Source organism: Euleptes europaea, chromosome 6, assembly GCF_029931775.1.
Source record: "Euleptes europaea isolate rEulEur1 chromosome 6, rEulEur1.hap1, whole genome shotgun sequence".
Classification (NCBI taxonomy): Eukaryota; Metazoa; Chordata; class Lepidosauria; order Squamata; family Sphaerodactylidae; genus Euleptes; species Euleptes europaea.
Genome location: NC_079317.1, coordinates 84563880 through 84579696, shown reverse-complemented (window position 1 = coordinate 84579696; position 15817 = coordinate 84563880). Strand labels below are relative to the sequence as shown.

Sequence of the window (15817 nt, the reverse complement as noted above, 5' to 3'; positions counted from 1 at the left end):
CAGTCCAAGCTCTGCTCATGACCTGAGTTCGATCCCGACGAAAGTCGGTTTCAGGTAGCCGGCTCAAGGTTGACTCAGCCTTCCATCCTTCCGAGGTCGGTCAAATGAGTACCCAGCTTGCTGGGGGTAAAGGGAAGATGACTGGGGAAGGCACTGGGAAACCACCCCGCAAACAAAGTCTGCCTTGGAAACGTCAGGATGTGACGTCACCCCATGGGTCAGGAATGACCCGGTGCTTGCACAGGGGACCTTTACACCTTTGCCTTTTTAAAGCTTGCCACAATGTATGCTCACATAATTTTCTTCTTCAGTTGAAGTAATAAGCTGTGCCAGCTATAAACAAGGGAATGTTTTATCTTGTATAGATACCCAATGCAGAACTTGTTGTATTCAAGATTAGGGAATGTGAAGCTACAAGAATGCAGAACTTGTTGTATTCAAGATTAGGGAATGTGAAGCTACAAGAATGTATTTATCCATTAATGGGCTGCATTCTTTCAGATTTCCATAAGTGGACCCAACTGAGGTACAAAATAAACGACTACAAACAAGAATTTCTTAATCTATTAAAAAAACAACACAAGAAAGTAAAAATAGTAAAATTTAATACATACATGTGCTATAGTTTTAAGTTATTGGAATAAAAATGACCATAAAATGTAGGAAATAAAGAATAATGCTACATGTTGGAGAAACTGACAATTGAAAACTCTCTTATCGCCACTCCTTATATTAAAGAGCCTAATTGTTGAGATTATGTTTATACAGTGATGGCAGAGACTTAAAACCCTGTACAGAACATCTTAGTGTTTCCTCAGTGAGGTATGCATCTCCTAGGGATTTCAGTGGAGAATTCTAACAATAACAGTTGCTTCTAGGCATTCACTAGATTTTACAATTGGGGTTTTACTATTGGAAAAGTCCACAAATTCTGAACATTATGAGGGTAAGCTATTTTTACACAACATTTACAAGCATCGAAATAATGAAGTCTTTTAATTAAAGACAAGAAATAGCAAATGGAGCGCTTAGGCGTTTCAAACCAAAATCTTACATATTGTTCTGTTTTCTGATGTTACCAAGAGAAAATCCTGTAACCTTGACATAGCATTAGGCTGAAGAGCAGCATAAGCAAGTCACAGTAATACTGTCCTCACTCACACCCAACCCCAAATATTGAAAGAAGAAGAGTTGGTTTTTATATGCCGACTTTCTCTACCACTTAATGGAGGCTCAAACTGGCTTACAATCACCTTTCCTTCCCCTCCCCACAACACCCTATGAGGTAGGTGGGGCTGAGAGAGCTCTAAGAGAGCTGTAACTTGCCCAAGGTCAACCATCTGGCTTCATGTGTAGGAGTGGAGAAACAAATCCAGTTCACCAGATTAGCCTCCGCCGCTCGTGTGTAGGAGTGGGGAATCAAACCCAGTTCTCCAGATCAGAGTCTACGGCTCCACATGCATCAGCATGTGCCTCTTATGTGAAAAAGCTGTGCCAGTATTGTAGCAATATCTCACAATTGTGAACCTGTTGCTGTGGCCCATTCTAAGCACTTATGTGCTGTTAAAGTAAACTTGGGATTAGATGGTTACTGCATTAACTAACTGAACTTGGGCTTTAGAATTATCGCTTTAGGATCTATCAATTAAAAGGTTATTGCATATAAACAAGTCAGGTTCAAAAGGCAGATCCACACTGAAACATACTTTACTAGCCAAGATCCTTACTCTGGGCCTTTTATTTAGGATGGCTGCACTCTAATTAGATACCCAAATTGAACACACAATGGACATGTAACAACCTGCTAAGCGTACTGAAAAGACAAAAATATTACAACACGATTAAAAGTTAAATAAATATGAGTCAGTTAAAAAACACACTTATATATATTTTTTCCTGTGCAATTTCATACCCTATGAAAAAATATCACTGATCTCTGCACCTCTGCACGGTTCATTTCTCCAAACGTCTGATGAAAAATAATACTGATAAGAAAAATTAAAGAAAAAAAAAGATTTGATGACAAATTCAGTGCTTCAAGGCTAAAAAAACAATATTTGAACTTTTAGTTCTTGCAGCACAGCAACGACTCAACACAGAAAAAGCCATTGATGACAATGTTAAGCAATATAATAAAACATTAGTTTTAAAATTGCTGAATGGCCCTTTGCAGAAATGGAATGTGTGCATTATAACTTTGCGACATACAGTCTGAAGGCAAGTTCAGAGAATGCCAAGAGCCTCACTGCACCATTTTCTATGGCAAGGAAATATTGCAGCTTTAAAATAAGCTACACAATATTTATTATCTCACTCTTTCACATGAAAGGTTTTAAAAAGCAAATCAGCAAATAAATTCTAAAATCGATTTATAGGAATCTTCCCCCTTCTATACATTGGGTGTACAGCTTCCATTTCTCCACACTCTGTTTGGAGCTTCCTTCCAAGAAGAGTTGCGTTGAGTGATGTGAATTTTTTGGGAGTTCGCAATGCAATGTATTAACGAATAAAATATTTGCATATGAATAAAAAGTTTGTTGCTTGTTGCTTTTTATGGTGCTTGCAGAGAGGCGGGTCAGATGTCGATCCCTTTGACGAGGGACGCCTCCAATGTGATGTTGAACTCCTGCAAGGTCTGCAGCACCCGGATCAAAGAGTTCACCAGGGTGTGATCTTTTATCAGAGCGGTGTCCTCATACATCTGAGCTGTGATAGAACAGTCTGCCAACAAAGCAATCCAATGATGCAACAGGTGGTCCCTGGTAAGAGAGAGGGTTTTTTTGTAACAGAAAGGTTACATCACCGATACCACAAACTGATCAGCAGGGGAAACACGCTGGTATTAGAAGGAATTATATTTTTCCTAAAGGTTCAGGTTTTCAGCTTGGTGATAAGCTTGGATCTGGCCTTGCTGCTAAAACTTATTCACCAGCTGTGCCCACTGCTAGAATACAGCTACTGCCATAGATGTCTTGGTGACTTTCACATTAAAACTACTGCAATTGCAGTAGTTTCTTAGTGCTGCCCTTAAAGACTGAATGCTTCACCATTTGCATCGGTTGCTTATGTGCTGCTGGGCGCAAGTTAAGATGTTGGTTTTGACCTTTAACGCTTCAGTCTACAGTACCTTCGGGAGCATTTTCTCCATGGGAACTCAATTCAAAAGTGCTGCAGGGGCCCAATTTGGATTGGCAACACAGTATGGGAAGAGGAGGAAAGGCTCATGTTTTCCCGCCTGTACTGTCTTTTGACCCAAAATGGCCTCAGGTAGTGTTATTTGCTCGGGGGGACTTCACGTGCAAGCATTCAGTGCATATGCAGTCCCCAATAGGGCAAATAATGCCCCTTCACTATTTCAAGTTGGGGAAAATGATGGAGGGGAAAGTCAGGAGCCCCTCCTCCCTACACTAGTCCCAGTCTGAACCTGGTCCTTATAGCTCCTTTGATAGCTCCATTGATCACCATATACCCATCCCTCCCTTTCTGGGATGTAACTTAAGGATCTAATAATCTCCATCCCTCATTTAAGCCTGTGTTATTTTAAGTATACATTTTATCCTAGATAGAATGTATTTTTCTATCCTAGATAGAAAAATTATCTGAGTCAAACTACAGAAGGAGGCCAAAACACACACATACAAGCACACACACAAACAAGAAAGATAAATGCCAATTGGAACTGGGAGAAGTTAATTCACTATCCCATGAGAAAGCTGTGGTAGTCATCAAATCATCTGATGAACAATATATCTGAAAGCATCTCCATGACTTATAAAACTATATCACTCATTGTGGCAGTTCCTGTTGCCTCCAAAAGGGAAAAGATGGAGAAATCAAGGCCATATGTAGGATGCCAAGGGAAAGTATTTCTTAACAGGAAATAAGATACAAATATATGAAAATCTGTTCTAAACCTAACGAAGCCCCCCGCCCTGGTTTTACCAGGAAGTCTACTATATATATTATCCCTAATGTCTAAATACTTTGATTTCTGTCCTCAACTTGTTATTTCCAATTTGTAGCCACTGGCTCTTATGCTTACAGCATTCCTGACTTCAAATGTTTCGTCCTCCTCTTCTGTATCACACATATGATATATTAACAGATATTTTCTCACACCCTCCTTTTTTCTTTAGCTAAATTCTCAATTTCTGTGATCATCTTAGTCGCTAGTATACCTTTGGGTTTTTATAATCTAACAGATTAAGTTTGAAAACATGTAATTTGGTAAAGCATTAAAAACCTGGCTATCACAACAAAGGTGAAGAAAACTTATCAAAGGCAAAAGCAAGCTGGTCAGTTGGCTAACATGCAACATATCTACAAATTAATCAAAGCAGGCTTTAATACCTGGCTCCAAGGCACACCAGCATCTGAAACTTGCCATCCTTCCCGATGTTTCTAGGAGTGTTGTTGATGGCTGTAACAAAGCGACAAAAACTCCTGGCCCTTGTCTGCCAGTTTTCTTCTGGGACCAGTTCATTTTGCTCTAGAGCTTCATAGTAGCCTTGTGCTTTTTCTGAAGATAAACAGAGTCATGAAAAGCAATACTCTCAGCAGTGTACAGTGCTAGAAAATAAGTGCCCCAATTCAAACATGCAGATTGCAGTTTAATCGATGTACTGTTAGTGGAAGCATCTGGTCACCTGTGTGTGTGTGTGTGTGTGTGTGTGTGTGTGTGTGTGTGTGTGTGTGTGTGTGTGTGTGTGTGAAGTGCTGTCAAGTCGTTTCCGACTCCTGGCAACCCTATGAATCAATGTCCTCCAAAGTGTCCTGTCCTGAACAGCCTTCTGGTCACCTACTTTCTATGAAAATAGCCTAAAATTATGATGCCAATAAATGGATCCAATGTGTAGGTTACTGAGGTACTCCCATATCGGAAAGAATTGATGATTACTATCTTAGAAGCTCAGCTGGCAAGCGTCCATTTATTCATTCCATTGATTTACTCTCCTTCCGTGTGGCACAAAGAGATCGCACTTTAACAGCTTTAATAAATATTAAAAGCCAAACTGGATGCAGGCAACAGTGACAGATCCATTTGTTTAAACATAAACCTCTACGCCAGGGGTTCTCAACAAGGGGGGAATTTTAGGGTCCAGGGGGAAATTTGGACCACTATTCAGCAATGTGTGATGCCCTGTAGATTATGTACAATCTGTAATATTGTAGTTTGTTTTTTTGAGTTAGACTCTCTTGGGAAGGGGGGGAATTATATTCTGAACAATGGTGAAAGGGGGGGGAATGGAGCAAAAAAGGTTGAGAACCACAGCTCCACATAATTGGAGCAAAGGGGTGGGGATGAATTTTAACTGGAAAAGCGCAGGGCCTTACCCACCCCACACCCAGTCCCTAACCTCCATGCAGCCTTGGTCTCTAGCTGGTTATTTCCCTGCTGAACACCATGTTGTTAGCTGAGGAGATAAACTCTTTCCAGGCAGACATATTGTGGGAAAGGCTTATCATACATTATTTGTAAGCAATTGGATTTGAACTGTTTTTAACACATATGGATCTGCCATATTCACATCTAATTTGGCCATAAACCCTTTCAGTACTGAAGCTATATGTTAACTACTCCACTTCACAAGAAAAAAAGAGTTTGATAACTCTATTTTAAACAGTCAAATGTTCTGCTCTACTGTTAAAAAATGTGTTCTTCAGAAAATATTTCAAGTTAATTTTCATGTGAATAGAGAATCCATATTTTAGGAAGATGCAAGGCAAATGAACATGAAAAATTGTCTGCTAGTAGTAAACAAGAGATAGCAATCTGCTGCAATCAGTGTTTCCTCCAGTAACGACAACCTGGCTAAAGGATAGCAGGTGTCCAGAAAATAATTATATGTTCTCTGTACTTACCTAGAAAGTCCCAAATAAAGACATTTTTGAAGAGCCTGGGCGATTTAAATCCATGCTGAAACACTTGCTCAAGAGCCGAGACAAGCCCACCTTCTCCACACAGTAGAAGTGTCAAACTGCCTCTCTGCCAATATTAAAAATGTTTTATTTTTTGTGATGTCTAGTACTTATATTGTGAATATATCTTCCACCAATTACAGCCAGGTTGTTATAAAAACTAAGAACACACACAATATTAGACATCTGCCTTCGACCCCACCAAGTTGATATCAGCACACAACTAAGCGGCGAACTGTGTAGTGGTTTGAGCATCACACTAGGACAGGGAAGAACTAGGTTCAAATCTGCATTCAACCTTAAAATAAACTGGATAACACTGGGCCAGTCGTCAACTCTCAGACTAGCCTTACTTACAGAGCTGGTAGAATGCTAACTTGGAGAACCGTATATGCTGTCCGGAACTCTTAGGAACAAGTGTGGAATAAATCTAGGTTTGTCAACAGGCCTGAAGAAAAGTGTTCTGTCCCTTTAACAGAAGCGTAATGTGTGGAAATTAGCAGCTGAAGCTTTTCATGCTGATAAATAACATCACCTGATTAGTGTGTGAGTGGGCTGCTGAATCCCTCCTCCAGATTCCATTTGTTAATTACACAAGTATGCCTATGACACACCTGCTTCTGGACCTATTTTAGTCAATTACAGCTAATGACCATAAATATCAGAATGAGAAATATCCTGTTTTTACAAGCATCACATTTCTTACCTCTTTCTCAGGCTTGTGGAAATGTTTGACAATTCCATTTACGGCTTCACCAATAGATTCTTGTATCTGACCTGTGTTTAACTCTGTACAAATAAAATAAAAATATTAGTTTACATTTCATTCAATTCATACATACAAAAATCAGGATTAAATTATCCTTCTAAGTCAGGGGTAGGGGAAATGTGCTATGTTACTTTATACATTGCATTCTGTTCTATAAGTTTGCATTACTTCAGCTGGCCCATATTTTTTTTCTTCTTTTTTAAGTTTGCACAATATTTTGATTGGATCACTGAGCAGGCTTATAGGAAACTGCTGGAGCAACTATATTTGAAGATAAGGCACCACCACAACATGCTGGGAGCCCTCTTAGCTAGCTAAACAAGAATGTCTCCAGGAGACAGCATCAGAACATTTTGAACCCCACAGCACAGCTTCCTCTAATCAGCAAAGTTTTCATCAACTAAAAGGTATACTATTCCTCCCCTCTCCTAGATTAATCAGTGGCGCTGAGAATGATGAATAAATTGCCATTAGTAATTTGTTTAAAGAGCCTAGAGGAGATCCAAAACCAAGAACAATTGTAGTAATCCATCTGCATTTTTGGAAAGTACTACTGTTGAAAGGTAATTAGAAGAAGAAGACGAAAAGGGCAAGAGTCCAGTAGCACCTTAAAGACTAACAAAAATATTTTCTGGTAGGGTATGAGCTTTCTGAAGAAGTGAAGCTGTGGCTCACGAAAGCTCATACCCTACCAGAAAATATTTTTGTTAGTCTTTAAGGTACTACTGGACTCTTGCCCTTTTTGACTACTGCAAACAGACTAACACGGCTACCCACTGTAGAAGAAGAGTTGGTTTTTATTTGCTTAGTTTCTCTACCAATTAAGAATCAAACCAGCTTACAATCCCCTTCCCTTCCCTCCCCACAACAGACACCCTGTGAGGTAGGTGGGGCTGAGAGAGCTGTGACTAGCCCACAGCCACCCAGCTGGCTTCATGCGTAGGAGTGGGGAAACCAACCCAGTTCACCAAATTAACCTCCGCAGCTCATGTGGAGGAGCGGGGAATCAAACCCGATTCTCCAGATCAGACTCCACCACTCCAAACCACCGCTCTTAACCACTACACCACGCTGTCTCCCAATTACAATCTGCCCAACTTACTTGGTTTGTTGTTTGGTGATATAGTGACAAATCTTCTGATCATGCTTGGGGACTGCTGCAAAGGAGGGGTTCTGCACTGTCTTTCATCCACCTCGGTGTGGGATGTCAGCAATTCTCCCACCAGAATCCTCTCTAAACTGCCATCATCCATCCCTTTCCCTAGCCACCTCCCACATGGAAACCTAACAACATAAGTAAGAGAAAAAGAAGAGTTGTGTAGAGGCACGTTCCAGATTTGGAGTTTATAAAACAGGACATTACATGTGACTCAGTAAACATGGGTTTTCCTCTATCATTTGTGCATACTCCTTTTATTCCTTTAATGCGTCTTAGGGTCAGCAGCACACAAGACTCTCCTCATGATAGCTGCTGGCTTTACAATGCACAAAGCCTGGAGTTTTGACCAACAGTCAAAGCATATTTGGAAGGTTAGCAACAGAAATAAATATCACATCTTCAGCTCATGGTGAGTTTGTATTCAAGTCACTTTCATACCAAGTATTTGGTTGGTCTTGGCTGCTCAAGGGAAGGAGGTTTTATCCTCCTTCTATACAGTACTTCTATTCAGTACATGCACCTTACAGCTTTTCTGCTGTCTTTCTTAAACCTGTTTTGCTATAAACTTTTTGGAACGTTCACAGCAAAGCCGTGGTGGCTGCCATGCCGTCACAGAAGTCCAGATTTTTCCCAGTCCCGTTGGTGTCACATTTCTTGCTCCCCCTACTGGAGGGCTTTTTCATTTTGTAAAATCAATAATTGTCAAATCACTATAGCTTTCTAAAGTTATAACAATCTATCAGGTCATCAGAATTCACAGCTTTTATTTTCAGAAGTCTCTAGCCCAGGGGTGTCAAACGCAATTGTTACGAGGGCTAGATATGACATAAATGTCACTTGGCCTTGCCAGCCCAGATCAAGAGTGGGGTGGGTGGCTACCTTGGCTTGCTCGCGGGCCGGATAAGAGCTCTCAAGGGGGCGGATCTCGCCCGCGGGCCTTATGCTTGACACCCCTGCTCTATCCCTTTTCACTGTGAAGATATGCCTTTCTCCTTGTATCTCAGCAACAAAAGGGACTACAGCCTTTCTTTTTAATGAAAACTGGGGATTCAGAGGAGCTGCCAGACAGACATAGCAAGTTGCTATGGATGATTTTTAAAACCCAGAAAAAATACCTGTGGTGGTACCACAGCTGGGGCAGGGAAAATATGGGAAACCTTCATTGTCAGTAAACAGAAAGCACTTTATTGAACCATATTAGCCACAATGATCATTCTGCTTTGCTAGTTTGTTTCCAGTTCTAACATAAGCCAAACACAGGGCACCAAAATGCACTTTTTAAAAAGATATATTATTTTTATGTATAACTTAGAAATCTATATATCTATTTCCCAATTGTGACCCCTATCTGCAGATAGCTAAATCTGCAGATTGGGGCCACATAGGAAGAAAACAGATAGTTCTGCAAACTTGGGGAAAACCCCAAACTTGCAGAAAAATCTGAAAACTTACAAAAAAATACATTGGGGATTAATATCCTCTCTGAAAGCAAAAGCGGTCTCTGTGCACAGGCAGTGGGGGGGAGGCCAGGAACCACAGTGGTCCCAGCAGCATCTCCCTTAGTGTGTGGGGGATGCCGGGAGCAGCAACGTCCCCTCTTCCGTGCGGGGGAGGCCAGAAGCCACAGCAGTCCCGGCAGCGTTGCCCTGCATGATTGCGCAGATCCATGTGGGACTGCACAGAACCCACAATGAAGAGATGGATTTGAATCCTCTAGCACCTTAGACACCAACAAGATTTGGGGAGTGTAAGCTTTTGAGACTCAAATATGCCTTTAGCAGATCTGACAAAGGGAGCTTTGACTCTCAAAAGCGTATACCCCAAAAATCTAGTTGGTCTCTAAGGTGCTACGGGACTCAAACCTAGCTCTACCTCACAGGATTGTTGTAAGGATATAATGGAAGAGAGGAGAACGATATAACTGCTTTGTGCCGCATGGGGGAGAAAGGCGAGGTATAAAGATACAGGAAATCAATGCTATATTGTTATATTTATTAGGGAACAAATAGACCTTGCTGCCAGATTCAAGTTTAAAACATCCCTCTCATATTGCCATCTACAAACTGTACAAAACCAACATGATGCTTACTTGTAAGTATGGCCTGTCACTTCATTTCTGACCATGACATATTCCACTAGCCACTTGGCATACAGACCAGAATTATCATGTCCTATTTGTACTGTAGTGAGCTTTCCCAGATTCTGACACTGAAATTTAAAAGGGGGGGGGGGAAATAACATGAAGGATTGAAACAGACAGAAAATATCACATGGAGGAAACAATACAATCAAATAATTAGATCACTACTATATAAACCAAGCAATTCTGAGTTTTATTACTTTTGAGAGGAAGAAGCCATATTTAGACTAAACAGGAAGGGAATTTTCCAGTATTAAGATTACAAGGAATGGAGAAATTAATAAAGGTTTATACTAGTACACACTGACCACACCTCAAATGTCATCTCTAGTGTATTCCTGGGAATCTGTAGGACTCCTGTTTCACCCAGTTCTCCTGAAATACATATCCATGGATTGGCAGTGAACATTGAGCCACCAAGCTTTTTGCTAGGAACAATCAATATATGGTATGGAATCACTGGAAAAAAATACACAGAATAAGTCTCCAAAGAGACAAGTAACACCATTAAAACAGAAGAATTATGTTTTGCTCTTACACTGTATTCTTATCATATATTGTAGTCTACAATAGGTTCAGCCTATAATATCAGATTCTCAGATACCAAAAAAGCATTCAAATCAGAATCAAAAATTGCTGTTCATAAAAATGTTATTTATTAAAAAAAGATTTATAACATAAACACTAAGACCATATTAGTTTATTGTTTAGAATATTTATTTTTGCAAACTTTCAGCAAGTCTTTCAAAAATAAATAGTAAAACAATAAAACAGTGAGCCCAGCAATAAAATAATGCACAGCAGTCTAATAATCTCTTAAAATGCATCAGCATTAACAGCAAAAACCAGGAAACAAGAGCAAGTGAAAGTAGTAAAAATGGCAATAAATCATTAAAAGAGTATTCAAACAGCACAACAGGAAATGTAGTCAATCAAAAGCCTGGGGGAAAAGGAAAGTTTTCACTGGGCACTTAAAGCTATACAAGGTAGGCATCAGACAAATTATGATGGGAAAGCAATTCTGAAGTTAGGGTGCCACCACAACCAAGGTTCTGTTGTGTGCGCCCCCATCCTTGGAGGTAAAAAAACGTAACTGCCAGATCCCAAGCAACTGTCCTCCAGCTCCACCTTCTGACATCTAATGGCTATACAGGACTGGAACCACCAAGGTAGAAAAACACAACAAGGTAAATGGTCCTGAAAACTGCAAGAAGCCCAGGAGGATCAACAGTCCCTGTCCTTGGAGGTAAAATCAGTAGCTGCCAGAGACCTTGTAGAAAACCTTAGTGCTTCCGCAGGCGCATGTGGGAGCAGGCAGTCTTTTAAATACTGTGGTTCCAGACCATGTAGCCATTTAAGAGCCAACACAATATTTAATACCTAGGGTGAAACCACAGAACTATCCAGATCTGCCTACGAATCAACAATGAACCACAGGCTTACCTCCAATTAGAACTACTCCAGAATAAACCCTTAAGATACTCAAAACAAAGGCTGTGAACCCAATGCCCTTACACAGTAGATGCTACTTTGATCCCCCCTGCTTAGCACAGAAAGTAGTCATCCATAAGTATTCTACACTTAATATTTAGTCATTATTTTCTTCTCAGTGTCCTATACTAAATTAAGTAACTGATAAGTCCTCACCCAGCATTTTGGTTGTGAGGTTCCAGTGCCTTTCAGTTGTAGCACAGAATGATGGTAACTCTGCTAGACAGTAAGTTAAGCTGTATTTAATTCATATTTTGTTGGAGAGGGTATTTTCAAACACTAAAAGAATACAGACCCAGTACTGCAGAAATACATGCTACCTCCTAGTGTGATACAGTTAGGTACGATCAAAATGAATGGCACTACATGCAAGTCAGGACAGATTTTGAACATTTTAAACTGCAGCTCAACAGTAAAAAGTAGTACTTACAGATTGTCGTAAAAACATTCGTAAAACAAAAATAATCGACAGCGTTGAATGACAAGAGATGATAAAGAAACTGCTCCTTCTCATCATCACAGCGGAGGAAAGCATAGCGTTTGTAGAGTTTTCTGTTAAGAGTACAAATACTCCATCAGCATGTCCAAAATGGATTTAGACTAAAGCAAAGGATATTACTAAACTACTGTTTTGGTTTCATATATGCCAGATTACCCAAATTTCAATGATATGTACTGTTCTCCATGCCTTTGCTGTACACAGATAATATTTCTTTTTAAAGGTTAATATTTCTTCCCCCTCTGGGTACAGAGAATAGTTTGGAAACATGTAATCAGTGTCTGATGAAACCTCAAAAACACAGGGAAGTAAAGAGGGAGAGACAGAGAGGAAGGCAGAGTCACTGGGGTTTCAGTGCCTTGTACAGAGAGCTATTCTGCCCCTACTCCCAATACTCAGTCAGCCCCAGTCTCGATTCCCTTCTCTTTCCCTTCTCTTTCACATTTTTTCTCTCAGTCCTCACCCAAAAAATCCTATGTGATTTGAAAACCTTGAGTTGCAGAAGCAGATCAGATTATTTAAGTATATGAAATATTATTCAGTTCTCAGAATTAATTTTTAAAATGAACAGTGTTAACATTACTCATTACACAGTTTTCCTAGCTATGTCTGTGTCTATCAGAACAGTGTGAAAGACAGCAGGAAGCTGGCTGAAGCTGGTGAGGACATTATAAAGTAATGTTCTGCAGAGAGGGGGACACCAAAAACACTGAAAATTACTGGGGGTGTGGCAGGAGCACTACACACTGCTAAAAGACTGAAGATGAGCCAAGACATCTCCTGACTAATTCTCATGTGCCAGACTATATGGGATGAAGAGTAGCATTCTCTTTTCAAGGGAAAGGGTCTTGCAAGCTGTGTACAAAATGCTGCTTCTTATTTCAAATGCAGCACACAATCAGAAATGCAGAAGCAAGAACAGAAGCTTAGGAATTCCTGTGAGGGAATTTATTTTTGTTTTATCTATCATACTGATGTTCCATCTTTCCCCCAAGTGGCTCATGAAGTTAAATGAGCTTATGCCATTTTATTCCCTATGAGTAATATTTTGGACTCCCTCAATTTAGAAAAGATCAGGGCATGCCAACATTTTGATTCTGACACTGACCCAACCAACACAGAACATCAGTGAAGACATTACAGAGCCTAGCGACTGAACCCAAATCTTCTCAATAAGCCCATGTGAAGCAGTGATTAAAGCGTCAGACTGGGATTTGGGAAACCCCCGGTTCAAACTTCTTTTCTGTCATGAAGCTTTTAGGGTGACCTGGGGCCAGCCACACATTCTATCTCTCAGCGCACTTTGCAGGATTACATAGGAGCTTAAGAAGTGGTCTGGTGAATCAGCCAGTAGTCTATCAAGTCCAGCATCCTGTTTCATACAGTGACCAACCAGCTGCCCTGTAGTGCCAATACACAGAGCATAGTGTTGTTGTGAGGATAAAATGGAGAAAGGGAGAACTTTGCACGCCACCTTGAGCACCTTGGACAAAGGGCAGGATAAAATATATGCAACCTAGGAAGTTCTTCCATTTCAACATTATCCCTTTTCTCAGGTAGATATCAGACCAAGTCAATGTCTTCTATGCTGTTTTATCTATTTGCTTGAAAACAGATCTCTGGTATGATGAATATCACTGAACACCTACAACTTACTTTGTGAGTTCATGATCAGAAAGAAGGTGCTTCAGATGTCTAGACAGCAATTTCTTTTCCATGGACAGCCGAACCCAAGCTCTAGCCTTACCAACATCTGTTTTGATTTCACTAATGTTCTGGATATGCCTGAAAAGAAAAGAAAAACCAGACTATACTGTTACATCTCTTCTTTCAAAGAGCTAGAAATTCACAGAAATATAAAACATTAAGGAAATATATTTCACACATTGGTTAAGTAAATCCCTTTACTACTTCTCCTATCCAGTTTGTAACTAAAAGGAATATGAGATTTGAAAGGATACACATGTTACATGGAAGACTAAACTAGTCTTCTGTCATTTAATAAAAGTGTTTCCAAATTTTTGTTCAATATACAAGGATAAAAAATACACCACAACGGAAGTCTTTTCCTCATTCTCAGTTTTCTCGCGTCTAAATATCTGTTTCTTTGGGGGAGGGGTTTCAGCTTCGCATGTCCACTGCTCCATCTAGTGGTAGATTTGACATCAAACAACTTTATATCTAGCATAAAAAACTGGTGTTAAAAACTGCAGGGGTTTATGCTGGATTTATCTTCTGTTATATTGAATCTACCACTAGAGGGAGCTAAACACATGTGGAACTGAAGGAACCTGGACACCAGGAAACTGATAATGCAGAAAAGCCCAGAATGAAATAATCAGAATTATTTCAAAAAATATACCAACAAGCCACTGTAGCAGAATAAATCAGAAGCATCAGTACAAGTGCCCTTTCAAAAAAGATTTTACTAGCCAGCAAAAAGCTTATAAAAACAGTACAATTTTGCACCACAAAATGGCCACTACAGCTGAGAAAACTCTGGTCCTGAACACTTGCTACTCTTAATTTATGATGCAAAACTGAAAACCAACTATATATCTTCAGCACCATGCATACGGATAAGAAAAAGTGAGGATATTTTTTCCTAACTGCAAGTTACTAAACCATTTCAATACATCAATATAGACCAGTCTAAAAAACTGAACAATTTACAAGACATGCAGAGAAACAGTAAATGATTGCCTATTAAGCCCCAGGAATAATCTTTTTTCCCCATGCTACTAGAAAGTTGAAACAGCAGGGAAGGCAACTGTTATCCAAGGGTTTGGTATTCTTTAGCTATCTCCTTCCTATTTAAAAAACGTATACAATATAACTAATCCTAGGACAAATCACACACAAATTTATTTGGCAGAAAAAAAATGAAATTCTTAATCAATTTCAAGGTGAGTAGAACTCAGATAACTCAATTTATTCACTGAACTCCACATGAAAATTTTCTTCCATTAATGTTTCCTAGATTCAGTCCTGTGAACAGTGCTCCAGAGAAATTTGGGGAAAATCCTCAGGGCCTATTCTTTAAAAATTATTATGAGGTTGAAGGATTATCATAGTCTGAATCCCACAGTAAAACAAGGTACCACAAGTACCACCATCATTTTGAAGATGGCTGATTCTTTACTTTCTACTTGCTTAAAAGCTCTGTGAGAATATGTATTCTTCACAGAAATTGAGGAATTGGTACTACACATCCAAAATTTTCGTTGTCTGAAGTTCTGTAATTTTACTTACAGTATGGGGGGGAATCATAATACTGTTGTGTCTGCTGCACCATCAAGGTTGGGCAGGGTGAACACACCCTCCAGCATCCCTCTTGGAGGCCTCAACAGGTCTTAGACAAGATTGGGGGAGAGGTTCACAGCACCCAGGTCTTCCTCCTCTCTTTCTATTGCTCTCCCCTGTAGCTGGTTAGGCAGGAGTCCCTGGCCATTATGTAGGAGACTCCCTGGGGTATGTGCGCCCCTTCCTCTTTGTGTCTCTCTGAGGGTTGCCCCCTGATTTGAATGGCAGGAGCAATTGCCAATTGGGTGTGACTGGGCCAGGCCAGACTCCAGCTTTGCCCTATGCCTTCTTTAAATGGCTGCCCCACCTCTCCCTAGCCAGCTGGTGCTGGTATAGTAAGTCTCAGAGTCACCCAATGTAGCAGCTGTTCCCCTCTCACCCGACCCTGCTGGGTTGGGTGTACCACTGGCTCTTGGACAGGCCTGGCTTCAACGGGCCTACCACCTGGAGGGCAGACTGCCCTACTGTGTTGACTGATAGGGGTGGGGCCAAATTTTGCTGTATGCAGGCTGCTCCAGCTCGTCCAGTTTTCTTCAC

General features: G+C 40.3%; 1 protein-coding gene across 7 annotated transcripts in view; it reads right to left on the bottom strand.

Annotated features, from left to right (window-relative positions):
• Positions 1–2521: 2521 nt before the first annotated feature.
• Positions 2522–15817, bottom strand: part of DENND5A (DENN domain containing 5A) — a 74709-nt gene continuing 61413 nt past the window's right edge. For all 7 annotated transcript variants that reach the window (XM_056850934.1, XM_056850936.1, XM_056850937.1 and 4 more), the window contains 9 exons: positions 13634–13762; positions 11909–12030; positions 10301–10446; positions 9937–10055; positions 7791–7972; positions 6626–6708; positions 5863–5986; positions 4351–4519; positions 2522–2759 (listed from right to left, as the gene is read on the bottom strand). In XM_056850934.1, coding sequence (XP_056706912.1) covers positions 2576–2759; positions 4351–4519; positions 5863–5986; positions 6626–6708; positions 7791–7972; positions 9937–10055; positions 10301–10446; positions 11909–12030; positions 13634–13762 — 1258 coding nt within the window. In that variant the 3' untranslated portion in view covers positions 2522–2575. The remainder of the gene's footprint in view (positions 2760–4350; positions 4520–5862; positions 5987–6625; positions 6709–7790; positions 7973–9936; positions 10056–10300; positions 10447–11908; positions 12031–13633; positions 13763–15817) is intronic.